The 18362-nt window shown below is 41.2% G+C and overlaps 1 protein-coding gene and 1 long non-coding RNA gene across 8 annotated transcripts in view; one reads left to right on the forward strand and one right to left on the reverse strand.

The window, feature by feature from the left end:
- The window catches only part of LOC140639744 (uncharacterized), a 77951-nt gene extending 72228 nt beyond the window's left edge, over positions 1–5723 (reverse strand). For 4 of the 6 annotated variants that reach the window (XR_012036363.1, XR_012036362.1, XR_012036360.1 and 1 more), the window contains exon 1: positions 4390–5723. This is a non-coding gene — a long non-coding RNA (uncharacterized lncRNA). The remainder of the gene's footprint in view (positions 1–4389) is intronic. The other 2 variants (XR_012036357.1, XR_012036359.1) reach the window with 2 other exon arrangements.
- Positions 5724–5851: 128 nt separating this feature from the next.
- Positions 5852–17181, forward strand: ZFAND5 (zinc finger AN1-type containing 5). Of its 2 annotated transcripts, none has more exons than XM_072838073.1 (6): positions 5852–6390; positions 10602–10761; positions 11186–11297; positions 11934–12037; positions 14501–14626; positions 15529–17181. In XM_072838073.1, the coding sequence occupies exons 2-6, from the start codon at positions 10611–10613 to the stop codon at positions 15675–15677; spliced, it is 642 nt and encodes a 213-aa protein (XP_072694174.1). In that variant the 5' UTR covers positions 5852–6390; positions 10602–10610; the 3' UTR covers positions 15678–17181. The 2 variants fall into 2 exon arrangements, with proteins under 2 accessions (XP_072694174.1, XP_072694185.1); XM_072838084.1 differs by lacking the exon at positions 5852–6390 and adding an exon at positions 7004–7622.
- Positions 17182–18362: the final 1181 nt, after the last annotated feature.

Raw genomic sequence — 18362 nt, forward strand, 5'->3', positions numbered from 1 at the left:
TTAAGAATTACAGTTTTATATTTTTCAATCAGTTAATGGACAAACCTAACAGGTTTTTTTTTTTATTTCTCTTTCTTGCTTCCACTTGTTCCATCACTTTTAATTTCTCAATAAAAAGTAAGATTTTTCTCTCTATATTTGTATGTTTCACACTTAAAGCTGGTCACGATGTTGTAAATTACAGTACAGAAGACCTTAGATCAGACATATACCATTAACAAAAGCACCTGTTCTGGGATTCCAAGGTTCTAACTTTATCTTGGCCACTTTGGAGTCCACAGGAATAAATATAAACCCCTCTCTATCCCTAGATCCTCCCATTTATTCACAACTCAACAATAGTAGTGACTAGCTATGAATTTCTCTTCTGATGACATAGCATACCTTTATTTTGGAAAAAGAAACATCCTGAGTTAGATTGAGAAGTGTTTATATATAAAATTTTAAAATAGATATTAATATCTTTGTAAATAAAAAATTCATAAATCAAGCATTTGTAAGCCAAGGAGTGAGTACAGATAACATTTAAATCTATGGAAGTGAGTGAAACCACTCTGAGTATGTCCAATAGAGGGACAAAGAGTGCTCAAGTAGACTTAAGGCATGTCACATTTAGAAATCAGTTAGAGAAGACAGAACCAAACAGATTTGGAAGGAGTTGCCTATTAGGTAGGAAGACACTATCTAATCAAAGTTTCTATTATGGTCACAATTCTGAGATGAGTGATGTACAAGATGTAAAAGGGTGCTTTACATTTTAGTGGGAAATATGATTATGACACAAATTTAAAAAGGAAATACTCCTAGAGAGGCCACAGAATACTGAACCAGAAGACAGAGGCTAGGATTGAAATCCCAGCTTTGACTGTTATTAGGTACATGACATTAGACAGGACATATGACTTTGCCCTGAGCCTCAGTGAATTTCTTTGCAAAAGGAGACTCGAGAATATCGAGATCAATGGGCTGTTGTGAGAATTTATCAAATTAATGCATTTGAACACACATTGTAAATGGAAAAACATTACGTAAACATAAGACACTTGCCTTGGCTCTCTTCCTTGAACTTGCATTCCTCCAGGACAAGGGCCTACCCTACCCACTTCTCTTGTTGATCTTCTGACTGAATCCTGACCTCCCTGATGGTATCTGACTGTTTTCTGAGATCTTCTTCTGTTGTGTGATATCTAAGACCTTAGTTCCAACTGCCCAATGCCAGAACTTTATACATCCTAGTTGCTGGGCTCTCACTGAATTACTCACCTGGTTCCTGACTTTCTGGTCCACCTACCACCCATGAGCCCAAGTTACAATATACTTCAAAGCGTTGTCTCAGAGCCAATCCTGGAGCTAACTACTGAGATTCATACTTAACATTCATCCCTAGTTTGTTCAGTCACAAAGATTTCTTGAAGTTTTTGAGTCCAAAGTACCTTACATGTGTCTTAAAAGGTGATATCTTCAGTAAAATATATATGTATATTTTATATATATCTATTAATTCATCAATTACAGTAAAATATATATGTATATTTTATATATATCTATTAATTCATCAATTTCTTTCACCTTCAGTTCTCGATTTACATAAATGATAAAAGCTTTTATTTAAATTGTCTTAAAAATTGTTTATGGCTATGCTGATAGTATCTGAATTGCGTCTGAAAGTCTCCTCTAATCAGGTAAGATATCCATGCTATTTACTTGAAGATTCTTTGATCAAGTTGTTTTCATTGAAAATAAGTAGGATTTTAAAATTACCAAAAGTCCTTCACAATAATTAAATTGCTACTTGCTTTATCTATTCCTTAAGGGAAAAAATTATCAACCATTAGTTGAGCTGGGTTGAAACCCCATCTATTATTGAATTCACTGATATTTTAATTATGACTTCATTATCAATGATTAAAGAAGAAAAAAATCATAATTAAATAATCTGTTATACTCTGAAATTTTTAATTAGTTGATTTGCTCTAAATATTGCAATCCTTTCAACTAATCATTTTGAAAATAATAAAAATACAATTGAGTCTCTCTACCTTGATCTTTGAGATTTTGGAAAGGGCTTAGGAAACAAAGGAAGGAAGTCCACTATGTGAACATCAAATAATACGCACCAGTTTTTAAAACCGTAGCAAAGACTTTGTGTTTCACCAAGCTCTACTCAAGCACAGAGAGAAAATGTAGTTACCCGTGACAGGGTATTATAATAATGCCAAAGAACCAATTCCTGTCTCCATAATGGGAAGTTACATGTCAAGGTAAAATAACTCCAAGTCTTCTATATTTTAGGACTAATAACTTTGATCGCTATTTTTAAGAGATATCATTTTCTACTTTTTAAGAAACTGAAAATTACATTTGCTCTTCTCCAATCAATTCTCTTTTTTAGCCCATGCCTAGATTACAAAAAAAAAAAAAAAAAAGTAAGCAAAACTGCAATAACTTTACCTGGATTCTTAAGCAGAATACAAAGTGTTTCAACGTTCTCATAGGGCATACCAGTTTACTATGGTTTACTACTTTAAGGAAATAAGCCTGGCTTCACCGGCAATGGGGATGAGTAGTGATGAAATTCAGCTTGGGCGAATTTTCAGTGTCCATTGTCATTGTTACATGCTCCCACAACATACTATATCTGTCTTTCAAAATATTTACCTGTTCATAATTATGTACTTATATGATAATATTGTTAATGTCCTTCTCCCCAACATGACGGTAAGGTCCAAGAGAACAAGGCTAAGATCTTTTTTTTTTTCCTACCTGTTATATTTCGGCACCCACTGACTGGGTGCCTAGAATGTAGTAAGTGTGCAAAAACACTTTCATGGAAATAAATAAATAAATAATTTCAGCAAGTCCTTAGGAATGGACAGGTATCAGTCACCTTGGTATGTCCTATGTAATGAAATTCTACAAAAAAAGGTATTGTTGAACAGTTAACTGATTACACCACATTTTCAGAATGCCCATTTTCCCTGATATCTTGTTGCCAGAGGCTGGTTTCAAGCTTTCTCTGATAACCACAGAATGACAGCCCTTTTGCATACTTATATTAAGAGCATTCTATTAAATATTTTGAGTTTTATAGTTTATCTTTAGAAGTCCATCTGAAAATTTAGAATGGCAGCAACAAAACTCCTTAGAAGAGTATTCCCTAATCTGTTACACCAGTAAGATGAGAAAAAGTGGTTTTTTTTTCAGCCCTTTCCCTTCACACAGTATGAACATCAAAAAGATAAATCAACTGGCAGTATAGTAGGAGTAAGTGGTTCTCAAACTTGAGTGTGCATCAGAATCCCATGGAGGACTTAAAACACAGATCACTAGACAACCCCACAGAGTGTGATTCTATAGGTCTGGTGTGCGAGCCTGAGAATTTGTATTTCTCACAGGTGCCCAGATGTTGCTGATGCTGCTGGTCCGGGGATCACACTTTGAGAACAAGTATGGCAGTTGCTGGAGGGGAATCTTGCTAAAATTAGGTTCAATACCAGCCACATTCTTGGTTGAAATAGTCTCTTTAGAGAAAATTATAAATGGTTGGTGGAGAGGATGAATTAGCAGAAAGGGCTACATAACATAGATTATGCAATACATTATTAAAAAATTAATCAGCTTGCTTTATTACTCTTTGGTTGGTAGGGGTTTTTCCCCACCAAATATGCTTCTTCAGGAATTTTCTTGTTTCATTTTTTTATAACTAAAATTTGAGGGATCCCTGGGTGGCGCAGCGGTTTGGCGCCTGCCTTTGGCCCAGGGCGCGATCCTGGAGACCCCGGATCGAATCCCACATCGGGCTCCCTGCATGGAGCCTGCTTCTCCCTCTGCCTATGTCTCTGCCTCTCTCTCTCTCTGTGACTATCATGAATAAATAAATAAAATCTTAAAAAAAAAATAAAATAAAATAAAATTTGAGGTGGGGGGTGCGGTGTAGGAGACAGAAATCTCGGAGTTATTTTTGTTCTCAGTAAAAATCACCTCCCTGTCCCTCAGCTCCTCAAGCAGGTCACTCATTCCTTTTAGTCATCATCTGTAAAAATGGATACAACAGTACCTATCTCAGTGACTTCCTGTGAAGATTAAATGAGACCCTAAACAGAGAAAACTCAGCACTGAAAAACAGTTTTTAAATGGTAGCTGCTATGTTTTTACTAATTTCTTCACTCACTCGAGGAAATAAAGTCCAATGATTAGGGGACCTGTGACTGAAACCACCTCCATCTCTAACACGTTAATTGGCCACAGCAATAACCCTAAATCATAAAGGGAAGGCTCAGTTATGTTCTCCGTATTCTCCTTACTGTGGCACAGATTTGGAAATTTTGGCACCGGGCACCAGGACAGCATTCTCCCCAAATCTCACACACACACACACAAAAGAACTACCTGGAGAACTACTTAAAAATACAGGTTCCTGGGGCACCTCGGTGGTTCTGCGGCTGAGTGTCTGCCTTTGGCTCGGGGCGTGATCCGGGGGTCCCGGGATCGAGTCCCACGTCAGGCTCCCTGCATGGAGCCTGCTTCTCCCTCTGCTTGTGTCTCTGCCTCCCTGGGCCTCTCATGAATAAATAAAATCTTAAAAAAAATAAAAATAAATAAAACAGGTTCCTGAGCTCCACCCCAGACCGACCAAAAGCACCTGCAGCGGAGCAGGGGAGCCGCCTGGGAATCTTTCAAAATAATCACTCCAGGTGATTTCTCTGGTCAGCAAGTCTGGGGAAACACAGAAGGGACCTGTGTCGCTCCGTTCTAACGGCGGCTCCTGTAAGCCCTTAAACATCACTTGTACTTTTCAGTAGGGCCACTGCTGACGACCAAAGTTCAGAAGCACTTTCTGTCTTAGTAACTCTGTTCTTTTGAGCTGAAGTCCCCGGGAGGGATCAGCTGTGAGGAGGGTGTTTTGCTGCTGCTGCTGCTGCTGCTGCTGCGGAAGGAGCCCCGGGCCGGCCTGCGCCTCGCTCCTCCACGGCCTGATCCCTCCCGGCCGTTGAACTTCCTCCTGCAACTGTGCCCCGGTCCTGGGCTCTGCCTCAGGTCTAGCTTGTTTGTCCCGCAGCTCCAAATGTCTTGAGCAGAACATTGGGTGCTTTCCTAGTTCACGACGCTTTGCTGGAATAGTCGATTTCCAGGGATTTTACAGGCTGGCCAAAACAGTTTGTTCCGAACAACCACGCCGGGGCCGCCCGGGCCAGCCGCCTGGCAGCCAGTCGGCCGAGCGCTTCCTGACTCGGCACCACCACCCGTGACCTTGGGCGGGCCACGAGCGCCGCCTGCCCCGCGGCTGCCCGGCGGCGACCGGGCCTCCGGCGCGCGGGGCGGGGGGGACCCTCGAGCGCCCGAAGGGGCTTCAGGGCAACGGGGCCGGGGAGGCCTCGAAAGCTGGCGAGAGGAGAGGAGCTCTTTTCCTTTTCTCCAGGCAAACCTCTCCCACTCACTCCGGGGCGGGGGCGGGGGCGGGGGCGGGGAGGGCGGCGGTTAGGGGAGTGAGGAGGAAAAGGAAATGTCGGCCAAGGGCTCGAGACAAAGCGTGAGAACTCAGATGGCGAGAAGCGGGCCTGAGCGAGAAAATCGGAAGGAGGAAGGCTGAGGGCGGACAATCGGGTTAAAAATAGAAACGCGTTCTCCACAGGACTCGCTCCTCGCAGCTCCACCCTGGGGCCGGCGGCCCCGCCAGTGACTCGGCTCCGCGCGACGGGCGGCGGGGGCCGGGCTGGACTGGGCCCGGGGCCCGGGGGGCGGGGCGTCGGGCCCGCGACGTCACCGCGCTCCCCGTCGCCGCCGTCGGGGGTTTCGCTGACGCACAGGCCCCGCCCCCCTCCCTCTTCCCCTCACTGCCCGAGAGCCCGGCGGGGAGAGCGCGTCAGTCGGCCGGAGCGCGGGACCCGGGTGCACCTGGACTTGAGGCTCGCCCGCTCCCGGGAGCCACGCAACTTCCGCGGCCGTAGCCGAGGCGACGGAGAGCACCACCAGCGGGCCCTCGCGGCGCCCAGGCCTGCCCCCGCGCGTCCCGCTCGCCCTCGGAGTCGGCCCAACCCGCCGCCGGCGGAGGCGTGAGGCGACGACGGGCGAGTGCGGCGAGCAGCGATAGCCGCCGCGGCCTCCGGTCCCCCCTCCGCCGCCTCCGCTGCCCCCCCTCGCTTCCCTCCTCCCACTTCCCGAGCTCCGGCGTGTCCCGGCCACGCTCGGTGCTACTGCAGGAACAAAGGAGGACCCCGCGGCGGCGGCGGCAGCGGCAGCGGCAGCGGCAGCGCCACCTCCGCCTCCGCCCCGCTCCCGGCCCGCGGCGGCCGCTCCGGGGCGCCCGGCTCGTCCCTCCCGGAGGCCTGGGCCCGGCCCCACCGCGCCGGCGTCGCGCGAGCCCGGCTCCTGCGCTCCTGCCCCCGCAGGGTGAGTGGTGCGGGGCGGGGGGAGGGCGCCCGGCGGCTCGTGCCGGGCCGGGGGGTGGGAGTGGGGGGCACCGGGCGGCCGCGGGCCCCTGGCGGAGCCTCCGGGGGCGGGGGGCCAGCCGGCCGGCTCAGGGAGCACAAAGACGGAGGCGTCATCCTGCCGTCGTGGCCCGAGGTCCGGCGCCCCCGGCCCGCCCGCACCGGCTCCCGCTCCGGCCGGAGAACAATGCCCGGCGTGTGGGCTCCGGGCCTCCTCCGCGGCCGCCCCGGCCGCCTTCGGCGCGGCGCCCGGCGTGGGCAGCCGGACCCGGAGAGACAAAGGGGCCGCGGCGGCGGCCGCGCCCCCGGCCCCCTGCTCGCCGCACCCCCTCCCCCCCGCCCCCCAGGTCGCCGCCGCCGCCTCCGAGGAGCCGGTCCGAGCCGGTCGGAGCCGGGGGTCGGCGCGGGCCCGACCCGGCCTGCGGAGCTGCCGTTCTGCATGACTCAGTGGTTTTTGGAGGAGGCCCTGCTGCTGCTGGGCTCTCCCGAGCCAGGCCTCGGCTTAGAGAGGGGCATGGGGGGACCGATGGGGTCCGGGGCTTGTTCGGAAATCCGCTGGAACGTGGCTGGGGGGATCTTCTGTCGTCGTGGTTTTAGTTTTGCCAGCGTCGCTGCGTTTTTCGCCCGAGATCCCTTCCATGAAGGAAATGGAGCACCTTCCCCTTTGTTTCGTGCATTTAGGCTGGTGAACGTGAAATTCTTGCTCGCTTTCCACGCACTCCGTGGAGCTGTGTTTTGAGGAAAGGCCCATGTTATTTTTATTGAATGCCTTCTCAGAATCTGGTCTAAGGACATTAGGATAAAGAAGTGTGTATATAGGTCACACAGCCCCTGGTTTTAAACCTGGCTTTGGGGTAATTTACAGACTTGGAAACAAACTTAAAACTTGATTTTAGGTTCCTTATTTTTTTAAAAGTAGGATTTTAGAATTTAATGGGTGAAAACGTTGCAATTTTTATCTTACAAGTTTTTTTTTTTTTAATGTTTTCCCCCCAAAAAAATTTTTATTGTAGTTATTCTCTATTTTTTTATCTCAGGCCCGGTATTAAGCCTGGAAAGGAGACTTTAAAATTAATAAGAGTAAATCTTCCTTTTGGCAAAGAGAGAACAGATGCGGAGAGTAAGGACTTGCCCAAGGTCACTGGCTTTTAGTTAGAAGTGAAATAGAGACTGGAACTCCCGTCTCAAGTCCAAGTGAGTAGGCATTCTTACCATCTTCTAACCTATGCACCTGAAAACTAAATTCTATAGGTGCAAAAAGCCTTTGTTTTCTTCATATTTGAGGCTGGAGAGTTTTTCTATTACATGCCTAGGTTTTGGCTTTCTTTAAACTATGAGTTAGAGGAAGCCACAAACTGTAAAAATACACATTTCAGCTATACAAAGTATAAAAATAAACATTTCCTCTGTACCTGATAGAGCTGACCCAGGAATGCACAAGTTTCTAACAACAAAACTTTAAGGTACTAAATAGTAATGATGATTGTTTTTTTTCTAAAATGTTACCAAGCAGGAGGGAAACAGCACCTAATGGCAAACTATCCTCTCCCCCAAATTGCTGCTAAGCCAAAGGATTTAAACATCAGGATTTTTTTCTGCCTGGGTGCTAGTTTTACTGTGCTCGGTTTTTATAAACAACCCTGACCGTTTTGGCTTCGTGAGCGATTAATGATGCATCTTCTTAGTTGAATTTGAGAGATTGTTCGCTGGCCCTCCCTACGTTAAGAAGAAAAAGAAAATTGTAGCAGCCTTAATGGTATATCTTTTTGTTTTGTTTCCCACAATATTAGATCTATGAACGCAGCATCCTTAGTTCTTGAGGTTGTGTAGGAGTTGGCAAGCTCTAAGATATAAATAGAAGCTGATTTCAGAGGCCCCTGTTGACTAGGCTTTATGTGAGAGCCTCCATCCAGCTCAGCCTGTCACATTGCAGCCTTGTGACAGGCTGAAGCGCTTGCCCATGTGATCTAAGCTTCTGAGAAATATTAAGGCAAGCTTTGCACATGTGATGGTGTTCAAAAGCTGGCTTTCTAAGGGGGGAAAAGTCTACAAGATGGGAAGCTGTGGAAAATGATGTCTTGGGGTCTCTTGTGTCTCCCTTGCAGGCTGTTTATAGTGAATTGAAAGTAGTTGTGTTTTCTGAAGAAGGAAAGGTGGGATACTTGACAAGTCCAAGTGGGTAAAATCATTGATGAGATTCCCTCCCTCTTTTTTTGTAAAAAAGATTGTAAGACTTGGATTCACTAATGTTAACATGGGATGACTCTAAAACTTAGACCGATTTGCTCTTATAAAGCCACTGTCAGATGACTCTGGAGGTTAGTATAGAAACTGAACTAGCAGAATTCTTAAACTGGCTTCAAGGAATGAACTTTGTGCATAGGGCTGATTCCCACACATTTGGGTGGGGGGCATGCAAATAAATGCATACGTAATTTTATTATTTGAAGCATTTTTGCCCGTATTAAAAAATTTTAAAACCCAGCTGAAAATGTTTATTAATAAACTTCATAAGTGATGTTGAAATGTTTACACTACCCTGCTCCAAAATGAGTCAGCTAAATTCCACTTACTATTTAAAGAGACCGTGTCTACTAAATTAGTACTGTGTTTGAAGTAAGTTGTGGTTCTCCATCATCCTCCATATAAACTTGATTGGCTGAAATACTTCTTTTTGCTAACAAAAGGAAAGATTACTATCATTTAACTGAGAAATATTGACAGGATTCTGGCCAGGTGAAAATTGATTAGTCCTCTAACCCCTTTTTATGATTTTGGTAAGAAGTGTTAAAAACTTGTTAAAACCTTGTTTTTAGTATTCTAATGCATGGTAGTTGGGAAAAGCCATATGAATTCTAGAAGATGGCAATCTCGAACTTGAAGTACTTACCTGCACTTACTTGAAATGTTCGGAACTCAGCAGATCATAAGTAATCTCCCTTGTCAACATTAAGGCACATTTAAATGACAGTGACCACAAGGTATAGCACACAATCTCCCTTTGATAAAGTGCTCTCAAATACGCTTTTTTTGGTACATATATATTTTAAGGTGATACGAAAACTTTCCACAGTTTAAATTTTTCTTTATGTGTATTTTCACTTAGGAAAATTTACTGAATTTAGGATAGCGTTACTATATTTGTGCCAATTTTAAAAGTCTTCCAGAAAAACAAGGTATGCTTGCTGTATGAAATTCTTTCTGATAACCTAGCATTGGATATTAATCGTTATTAAAGGTGTGTTCACATTTGCTTTATTTTGCCATATTGAAATAGAGCTTTCAAAGGTTTCATTTTCTGATGTGAGGAAGACAAGCACTTGTGAAAAGTTCTAATAGAGCCTTTGGCTGGAGAAATATATAGCTGATAATTTGTGCATTTGCAGGTTTCTGGGCACTGGCTTTAAAGTATTCAGACCCAGATTTCACACCTCTAATGCAGAACTTAAAAGGAATTTCATGAGTAGCTGGACCCCTAAATTCTTAAAGAGCTTCATTTGTTGGTGTTGGTGCTAAGGTAACTGGAAACGCTAGATAATCTACCAGCTCTCTTTTCAGTGTTCTGTAACAGTGTTGGCAACATTTTTAAAAGTACAGTTCTACCTCATAGCAGAATTGTTGAATTACTGGTGAGGCCAAGTATGTTATAAGGTATTTTTTAAGAACGCTTTAGAGCTACATCCAACATACAGCCAGTTTAAAGAATCACCAGTAGCCATCAGGAGTTGGTACTTAATTGTGATCATTGTAGGTCTTTTTTCATTTGTAAGTTCCGTTTTATATATTTTTAGCCAGTTGAAGTATCATTTGATATGGTCTTGTCTGTAGTGCAGGAAAGCAGAAAAGTGACTTTAAGAAGCCAATTGCCCAAATTGATTTAAATGTAATTCTGATATCTGGCTGAGTGACCTTTTCAGAAATTGAAACAAAGATCATAGTGATAGAAGAAGTAAAAGACCATTTCTTTAATGCCCATTGTTTCATAAAAGCAACAAATGTCCATAATTTTCTTGGCCTGCTCTTTTTAATGATTACCATAATTTAGGCTTTTGTTAGAGACAAACTTGTTATTTAGAAATATCAAAGGTATACTGGTGGCTATCATACTAATTTAGTGATTTTTACTTTGGTAACATGCTAATTTCTAAAATTTTATTTTTGTTTTGTTTATAGCAGAAAAATATGGCTCAGGAGACTAACCAGACCCCAGGGCCCATGCTGTGTAGTACAGGATGTGGCTTTTATGGGAATCCTAGGACAAATGGAATGTGTTCCGTTTGCTACAAAGAACATCTTCAGAGGCAGCAGAATAGTGGCAGAATGAGCCCAATGGGTAAGTTTCCAAGGAAAAATCCATTTGAAGACTGGTGGACAGAAAATATAGAACCAAGAATTGGGGCCTAAGACTGGGAATCTATGCTGGGAGCCCAAGGAGAGAAGACCTGAGAAAAGCTTGAAACTAAAGCAGCAGCCCAAGTACTTGGCACAGCTACATCAGGAATGAATGACTATCTACAAGCATTTTCTAGTTTTTTTCATTTTCCTTTTTGAGGTTTTGTTTCATACTTATGGTGACTGGATGTGACTCTTTCATAGATGTTTTTGTTTGGATACTCATTTAATTATAGGATTCTGCAACACAGTTGAAGTGCTTAAATCACTAACCTAATTAAATGCAAGTATTTGTAACTTATTAATAGTCTTGATACTGAGTGTTTGTAGTGTTGGTCTTTCTTACAAATCCTTTTTTTAAATAGGAACAGCTAGTGGTTCCAACAGTCCTACCTCAGATTCTGCATCTGTACAGAGAGCAGACACGAGTTTAAACAACTGTGAAGGTGCTGCTGGCAGCACATCTGAAAAGTCAAGGTAAGATTGATCATTTCAGGGTTTTTACAACATTCAAGGAGGAAATAAAGATATCCATGCTATCCATACCATTCTAATTATGAATGTTCGTATATAATGAGGACGTTAATACATCAGATGCCCTTGGCTTTGCTGGTGTTCCACAATCTGGGATTCCAGGATTCTTTTAATACCTGATCTTACAGGTCATTGAATAGAAATGTATATTACAACACACTCCATGATACTCTCAAAGATGCTGTGTTGAGAAAGCTGTGCTTTTATTTTCTCATAATTGAGATTTAGGGATTGTAGAGAGTATGGCTCTGCAGACTATATTAGAATGCTACACATGGCATTTTGGCAAAGCTGCCCCTTTTGCCCTGAAATTACAGGCACAGCTAAAAGTTCCCAGTTGGCTATAATAGAATATGGTAACCTATACAAATATGCAGCCTTGAACTGATGAGCCATTTATCAAACTTCTTTATTCTCAACCATGTATGCTGGGCATCCCATACTCTTAAATTTTTAGATTATTTAGCTCCATTTGACCATGTTGGAAATAATACATAATTTAAAGTTGAACTGACAACTTACTATCTCGCAAAGAAGTACCCTTAACATCTTTAAAAATGTTTGCTTGAACTCAAATAGAAATGTGCCTGTGGCTGCCTTGCCTGTAACTCAGCAAATGACAGAAATGAGCATTTCAAGAGAGGACAAAATAACTACCCCGAAAACAGAGGTGTCAGAGCCAGGTATGCTTTTTGTTTAATACTAGTTCCATTCTGGATTTGGTAGTACAAAGAAGTGTTGGTGAGGGGATTATTTCCTTCCCATCGAAGGATTAAATTGGAGAGAGAGCTATAAAATATAGGCCAAGCAAGAACCACTATCTTTAAAGTCTCTCAAGTATAAAATAGTCTTTCTTCACTCTTCTTTCTTCTCTACCCATACCCCTCTCCTTAGACCCGTCCCACAAATCAGCAAAATTTATAATCTGGAGACTGGAAATGTTAAGAATTTAATGAACTTAAAAGGTAGTTTGTCAATATATTTTAAAGGTCTCTAAATCACTTGAGAAAGTATTACTCGTAAACAGGAAATTATATAGATTTAATTTCAAAACTGTAAAGAAAGCAGTATCAGTCTTGATGTTGTCAGTATTGTAGAAAATATTCAGAACAAAGAACATGTTGAACACTAATAAAAAACTTCCAAATTGAAGAAGTGTAGGATCCCTATCAGATTTTGTGAGAGTTTAAAACTCAGTGTAGAAAGGCTCCCCCCCCCCCCCCATTTAGTGCCTTTGAATCTCTGCTATGTAGCTCTCATGTTGCCAGAGATTGACTTGTTTTGAATTACCTATGCTGGACCCTAGAACAAGTATCTCCATACTCTTTAGGGCATGTAATTCATTTAATCAGTTTATTATTTCCTGCTGCAATGTTGACTGAACACATTAAAACTTTATTGTGAGGAAACAATATTTGTGGATATGTAATCTGCTTTGGAGGTTGGCTTCTGCTAACATCATATAGCAAAGCTTATGTGAACTATAGCAATGTTAATCTGTGAAGTTAAGGTAAAAATTCTTGAGTTCAGCAGGTGAATCTATATTTAACATTTTGAAATGAGTTCAGTCCTTCTGAGAAAGCTGTGACCAAATTAGTGCATTTGTGAGGCTTTTGTTCTGTTTGGGTTGTTTTTTTTTTTTTTTAACACAAAATTACTCTGACCTTGGAATAGTATTCTTGGTTTAAATCTGTAGCTAGCCTCTGTAATTATTCTTTCTTAGGCATTCTATAGTTTGTCCCTCTTTGCCTCTACTGAATCTTTTTCCCTTCTTAACTCCCCTTCCCTGTATGTCCCAGGAATCATTCTTCAGTTTACTTATATAGCCAAGGAAGTGGCTATCTCACATACCCCTCCCCCAAATATTCCCATAGGTTATTCCTCACTATCTTACAATCAGGAAAAATTGTATTGAGGTTGTCATAATAGCTACTAGGATAAGTAGAAGGTAGAATAGTATTCTTTTAGTCTAATATTAAGCTATTACACTCATCCAGTATGTTACTAATATAAATGAATTATATATTGGGAGAGTTTGAGTAAGCTGTCCTGAAACCTATTCAGCTTGCTCTAGATTTTGGATTTATGCTTATAACGTTAGTGCTGGCCTATTGTTTAAGCAATAATTTTAGCACTGCATATTTAAATTTGCTATTCTTTGGGTTTGGATTAATATTAAAACTCCGTGTTTCTGGTATAGTTGAATTTTATAGTATAGAAGTAGAATTAAATTTGGTATTTTTTAAATAACTGGTAATGTGGGCTTTAATGTGAACTGTAATTTTTTAATCTTCATATTGACAAGTTTATATGAATTAAAATTTAAAGCCCTTTTAGGTGGAGAAACAGGGACTTGTTTCTAAAGATCATATCTTTCATTGTCTAAATCTCATACCCATTTTAGATCACTACTGCAATGTAAATAAAAGCTGTGCTTTAAAAATTACGGTTTTGCCTCTGGACTCCTTAATAGTCAAAATTTCACAAGTACTTACATAGTCCTAAAGACTGCCTGATCTTTCAAAAAGTTTTCTAAGAACTGTTCAGATTTTCTACATTGACCATATAAAGCACTTGTTAAAATGGCAAAATGAATATTGTAAAATATTGGGATCTGAAGTTAATTAGGGTTTAATGATTTGAGCTTGTTGAAATTTGCTGGATTTATCTTACAGTCTTTTGTATCACTATAAAACCAAAATGACTTTTTATAACCAAGTACCTTAGGAGTTGGCGACTTGATATACTCAGTAATACTGAAGGTGAACTGCCCTAATTAGGAAATTCACGATTAGTCCGTTGCAATATGGGAAAACTGGGCATATGACCAACATCTCCCAAGTCTTTAAAACAGGATTTTGTTCCCTAGTACTAGCTGTTAAGAGTGAGTTTAAAGGAATTTGAATGGAGTAATCATTTTACAGCATTTAGAGAAACAAGTATATGTTGACTGGCAAATTCTCAGATTTGAAGGAAGTTTTGATATTAAAGTAGAAGATTCTATTTAGAACACATGTTTTTAAGAAAGGCTTCATAAATATTTTCACTAAAAATCATACTGTTTCTTTTAAATTTATTTTTTTACTAAAATAACTGTTAGCCCGTGAACTCTTAACAAATAGCTCATTTTCACCCTTGTTTTTCAGTTGTCACTCAGCCCAGTCCATCAGTTTCTCAGCCTAGTACTTCTCAAAGTGAAGAAAAAGCTCCTGAGTTGCCCAAACCAAAGAAGAACAGATGTTTTATGTGCAGAAAGAAAGTTGGCCTTACAGGTATTATGGAACATTTTTTTTTTTCTAATTTATTTATTCATGAGAAACACACAGAGACAGAAAGAGAGAGAGAGGCAGAGGGAGAAGCAGGCTCCACGCAGGGAGCCCGATGTGGGACTTGAACCCGGATCTCCAGGGTCAGGCCCTGGGCCGAAGGCGGCGCTAAACTGCTGGGCCACCGGGGCTGCCCCTATTACGGAACATATAAAACAATGCATATTTTATTGGTAGAGTATAATCAGGAGCTCCGTAAGAGACTGGTCAGTCTTAACACCTGTAGCAAAATGCCTGACTTTGAGGAACAAAGTTTCCAGAGTGGACTAGAAAGCAGGCAGGATGTGGGGAGAAATTGGGTTTGATTTCCATTGTTTCTCTAATCCTCTAAAACTCTTTATTAGCTTCAGGCCTTCTGAATTACTTTGCTTTATTGGATTGATAAAAATTCATCCCTTTTGATTCTTTCTTTTCTTTGTTCTGAGGGAAAGGTAGCTGAACTAAACAGTAAGCACAATCTTTGAGCCAGGCAAAAAATGTTAAAATACTTTTTAACTGTACCCTTTAAATCTCAGAACCCTATGGTTCTCTTTCCCTAGTTTTCACTTGAGGAAACATTACCCAGTTTATGTGTGGTAGGAGTTGCATCCAGCTCAGTCTGGCTCCAGACCTAGGTAGTTTCTGCTCTATGGTATCTACAGGACTTACTGGAAGGATAGTTACTTGAATTTCTCACTGTGTCAAGAGACTGAAAGTTCTTTCACAATTGAAAGTGGCAGACTCTTCTTTCATGTTACAGAGAACCATGAAAATCTGGTTCCTTTTCTATAGTGACTGAGGCCTTGCCCCCCCCCCCCCCTTAATTACTGCAGATTCCCAAGTGACTCTACTTCCTCTTGTGTATACAGGGTTTGACTGCCGATGTGGAAATTTGTTTTGTGGACTTCACCGTTATTCTGACAAGCACAACTGTCCATATGATTACAAAGCAGAAGCTGCAGCAAAAATCAGAAAAGAGAATCCAGTTGTTGTGGCTGAAAAAATCCAGAGAATATAAATTACTACTTGTGAAGAGACTGAAACTTTGTTTTTATTTTAATATATCGTAGGAAAACATTAAAGAGCAGATGCATGGCCATTTTCCTTTGATGTTCTCCAGAGTTTTACTTTACACTTGTCTGTCTTATAATTGAAATTTTAGGATGTTTGGGTGTTTGTTACAGGCAGAAATGGATAGATACAGCCCTACAAAATGTATATGCCCTCCCCTGAATAAAATTGGATGAAAATCTGCACAGCAAATTGAAATACACAGACGATAGGGACAAAATTTCGTTCCCACGTGCCAAACATAATACATGAAATCTCTGCATGTTTGCAGCATATCTGCCTTTTGGGAATGTAATCAAGGTATAATCTTTGGCTAGTGTTATGTGCCTGTATTTTTTAAAAAATGGTACACCAGAAAAGGACTGGCAGTCTACTTCTACCATAGTTAAACTTCACCCTGTTAATTTCCACAACGTGTTCTTTGGAAGCAGGAGGAAAGCTATAAAGAGGATCAGACCTTTCCATGAAACCAGTATATGGTGCCATATGTAAGCCTGGTTAATTTGTCTTCTAAAAGCTGTCAAATAAGACCTTCTACAAAAGGTAAACATCGCAACTGGTTATCATGAGTAAAGCCATCAGGCCAACAGGGTCTTGAGCTATCTTTGGAGCTTATCATGCTGGCCTGCACCAGAAGATGTCTGCATTACTCTCATTGCTAAAAATGTTGCGTAGCACAGAACTGCACTAGGATTAATTTGTTTACAAGAAGAAATTAAAACTACATTTGGTTTTTTTACATACAGCAGCTCTATCGAATAACATGCATCTGAATTTTAAGTTGCAAAGGTATCTGAAAAGTTAATTTTTCATGTGCATCTTTTGTTGAATGTTTTGGTTCAAGAAAGAATGTTCAAAGCTTTTTTCAAGACTTCAGTTCTTAATGTAACTGTACCCTTCTGCATGGAGAATCATAACCAACATGGCTGCAGTAGACTTCTTAGCGGTATCCAGCACCACTTGCAGAGGGCTGCTTTATCATATTAATTGTACTTGGGTGTAGGACTCTAGTGTTCTTGGGTGTATTGCATGGGCTGCATTATCTACAGCATTGTACAATAACAACTAGAAGAGGCAGTATACTTCACCGATGCTTGTCTGGTAATATCACTTCTGTGTTATAATGGAAGGTTTTTGTGATGTATGAAACTTGTGTTTTTTTATATATAAATGAGTATAGTTAGATTAGTATTGTGGTAATGCCTGTTTTCATCTGTAAATAGTTACGTATGTACACGAGGCACTACTTCTGATTTATTGCAGTGTTCAGTCCTAGTTTTTACTTTAATTAAAGCATTCAGTTTTGCTTTCAATTATTATGTACCTTAGTTCTGAGTTAGATCTGCAGATGTGTACAGATAGTTCATATTTATGTATTGCACATAATCATGCTATTCAGCATTGATGCTATATTGTATTATGTAAATAATAAAAGCCATGTACAGAGGGAAGCTTCCACTTGTCCATTGGGTTTTTAAGCCATAGTTAGCAATCATAAAGGGGAATAGTTAGAAAACGTTTCATATTCAACCTTGTAGTTGTGTATGTAGACTTTGCATGGCTATATTGTAATTTTTTTTAATTGCCATCCCTGAACATGATGTGTTCAAGTGAGAACCATAAGTTGAATTTTGTGAAACTTCAAGTGTGGTACACCATAAGCAGTTTGTTTTTGCAGAAACGAATAGGTACTCTTTAGGATCCCAACCATCTTAGAACTTGAGAAAGGAATGGAATTTTAACAACTATGGCCTACTTTTTCCATTTTATTTTGCTTTACTGGTGACATTTTAGACATGACCATTTGTTTACAAAAACAGGCATAGTTTTATTTCTGTTTTGGGTTTGGTTCTAATGTAGAGATGGGCCCATGGGGTAGCTGAAGCCAAAAGCAGAACCAGAACTTTTCAGTGCTAGAGTTTGAAATTGAAATACCCTGGTTCACTATTATCTGTTACAGTTCTTTGGGTGCTGTTACCTTTGCTCCAACTGGGGGAAATCTATGAGATAACAAATCTCCTGAAATATAAAGGTATTGAAGAAACACAGTTGAGGTGAAAATTATGGTATTAAGGCCAACAATTCTTTTTTTTTCCAAAATTTAACAGTCATTTCCCTCTCAGTGCTACGTCTTGTCAACATTTGCTTGATGGATTAATTTTAAGTCTTACAGTTTTGAATCAAAGTGGTATCTGGGGGATAAAGAAGACTTCGATGGCAAGATGATGGGCCCTTTGTTGGTCTGTAACTTTGTGCAGCATGATACAGTAGTAATAAGGGCTTCCATAATTTTTTAAGCAATATTTGGAACAGATTTGGAGTTGAGGATTTAAATCTGTCAGGAGCATCAGCTGATTGAGGAGAAAGTATAAGGCAGCTAGGAAGATACAGTTCTAGACTTGATTCAAACCTGAATATTCTTCAGGCAAGACTAAGTGGGCTTTACCTTTGGAGTGTACGCTGAGATTTTGAACATTTGAAGTATATACCAATATACCACGTTTCTCTTTATATAGTCCCACCTCTGCACACACCCCAGTCCAAAAATGTTTTTACTAAGGCAGACCATCATAAGATTTAACTGTATGACCTTGGGCTGGTCCTTTGATCTGATCTAGTCTGTGGGCCTTAC

Source organism: Canis lupus, chromosome 1 (genome assembly GCF_048164855.1).
Source record: "Canis lupus baileyi chromosome 1, mCanLup2.hap1, whole genome shotgun sequence".
NCBI lineage: Eukaryota > Metazoa > Chordata > Mammalia > Carnivora > Canidae > Canis > Canis lupus.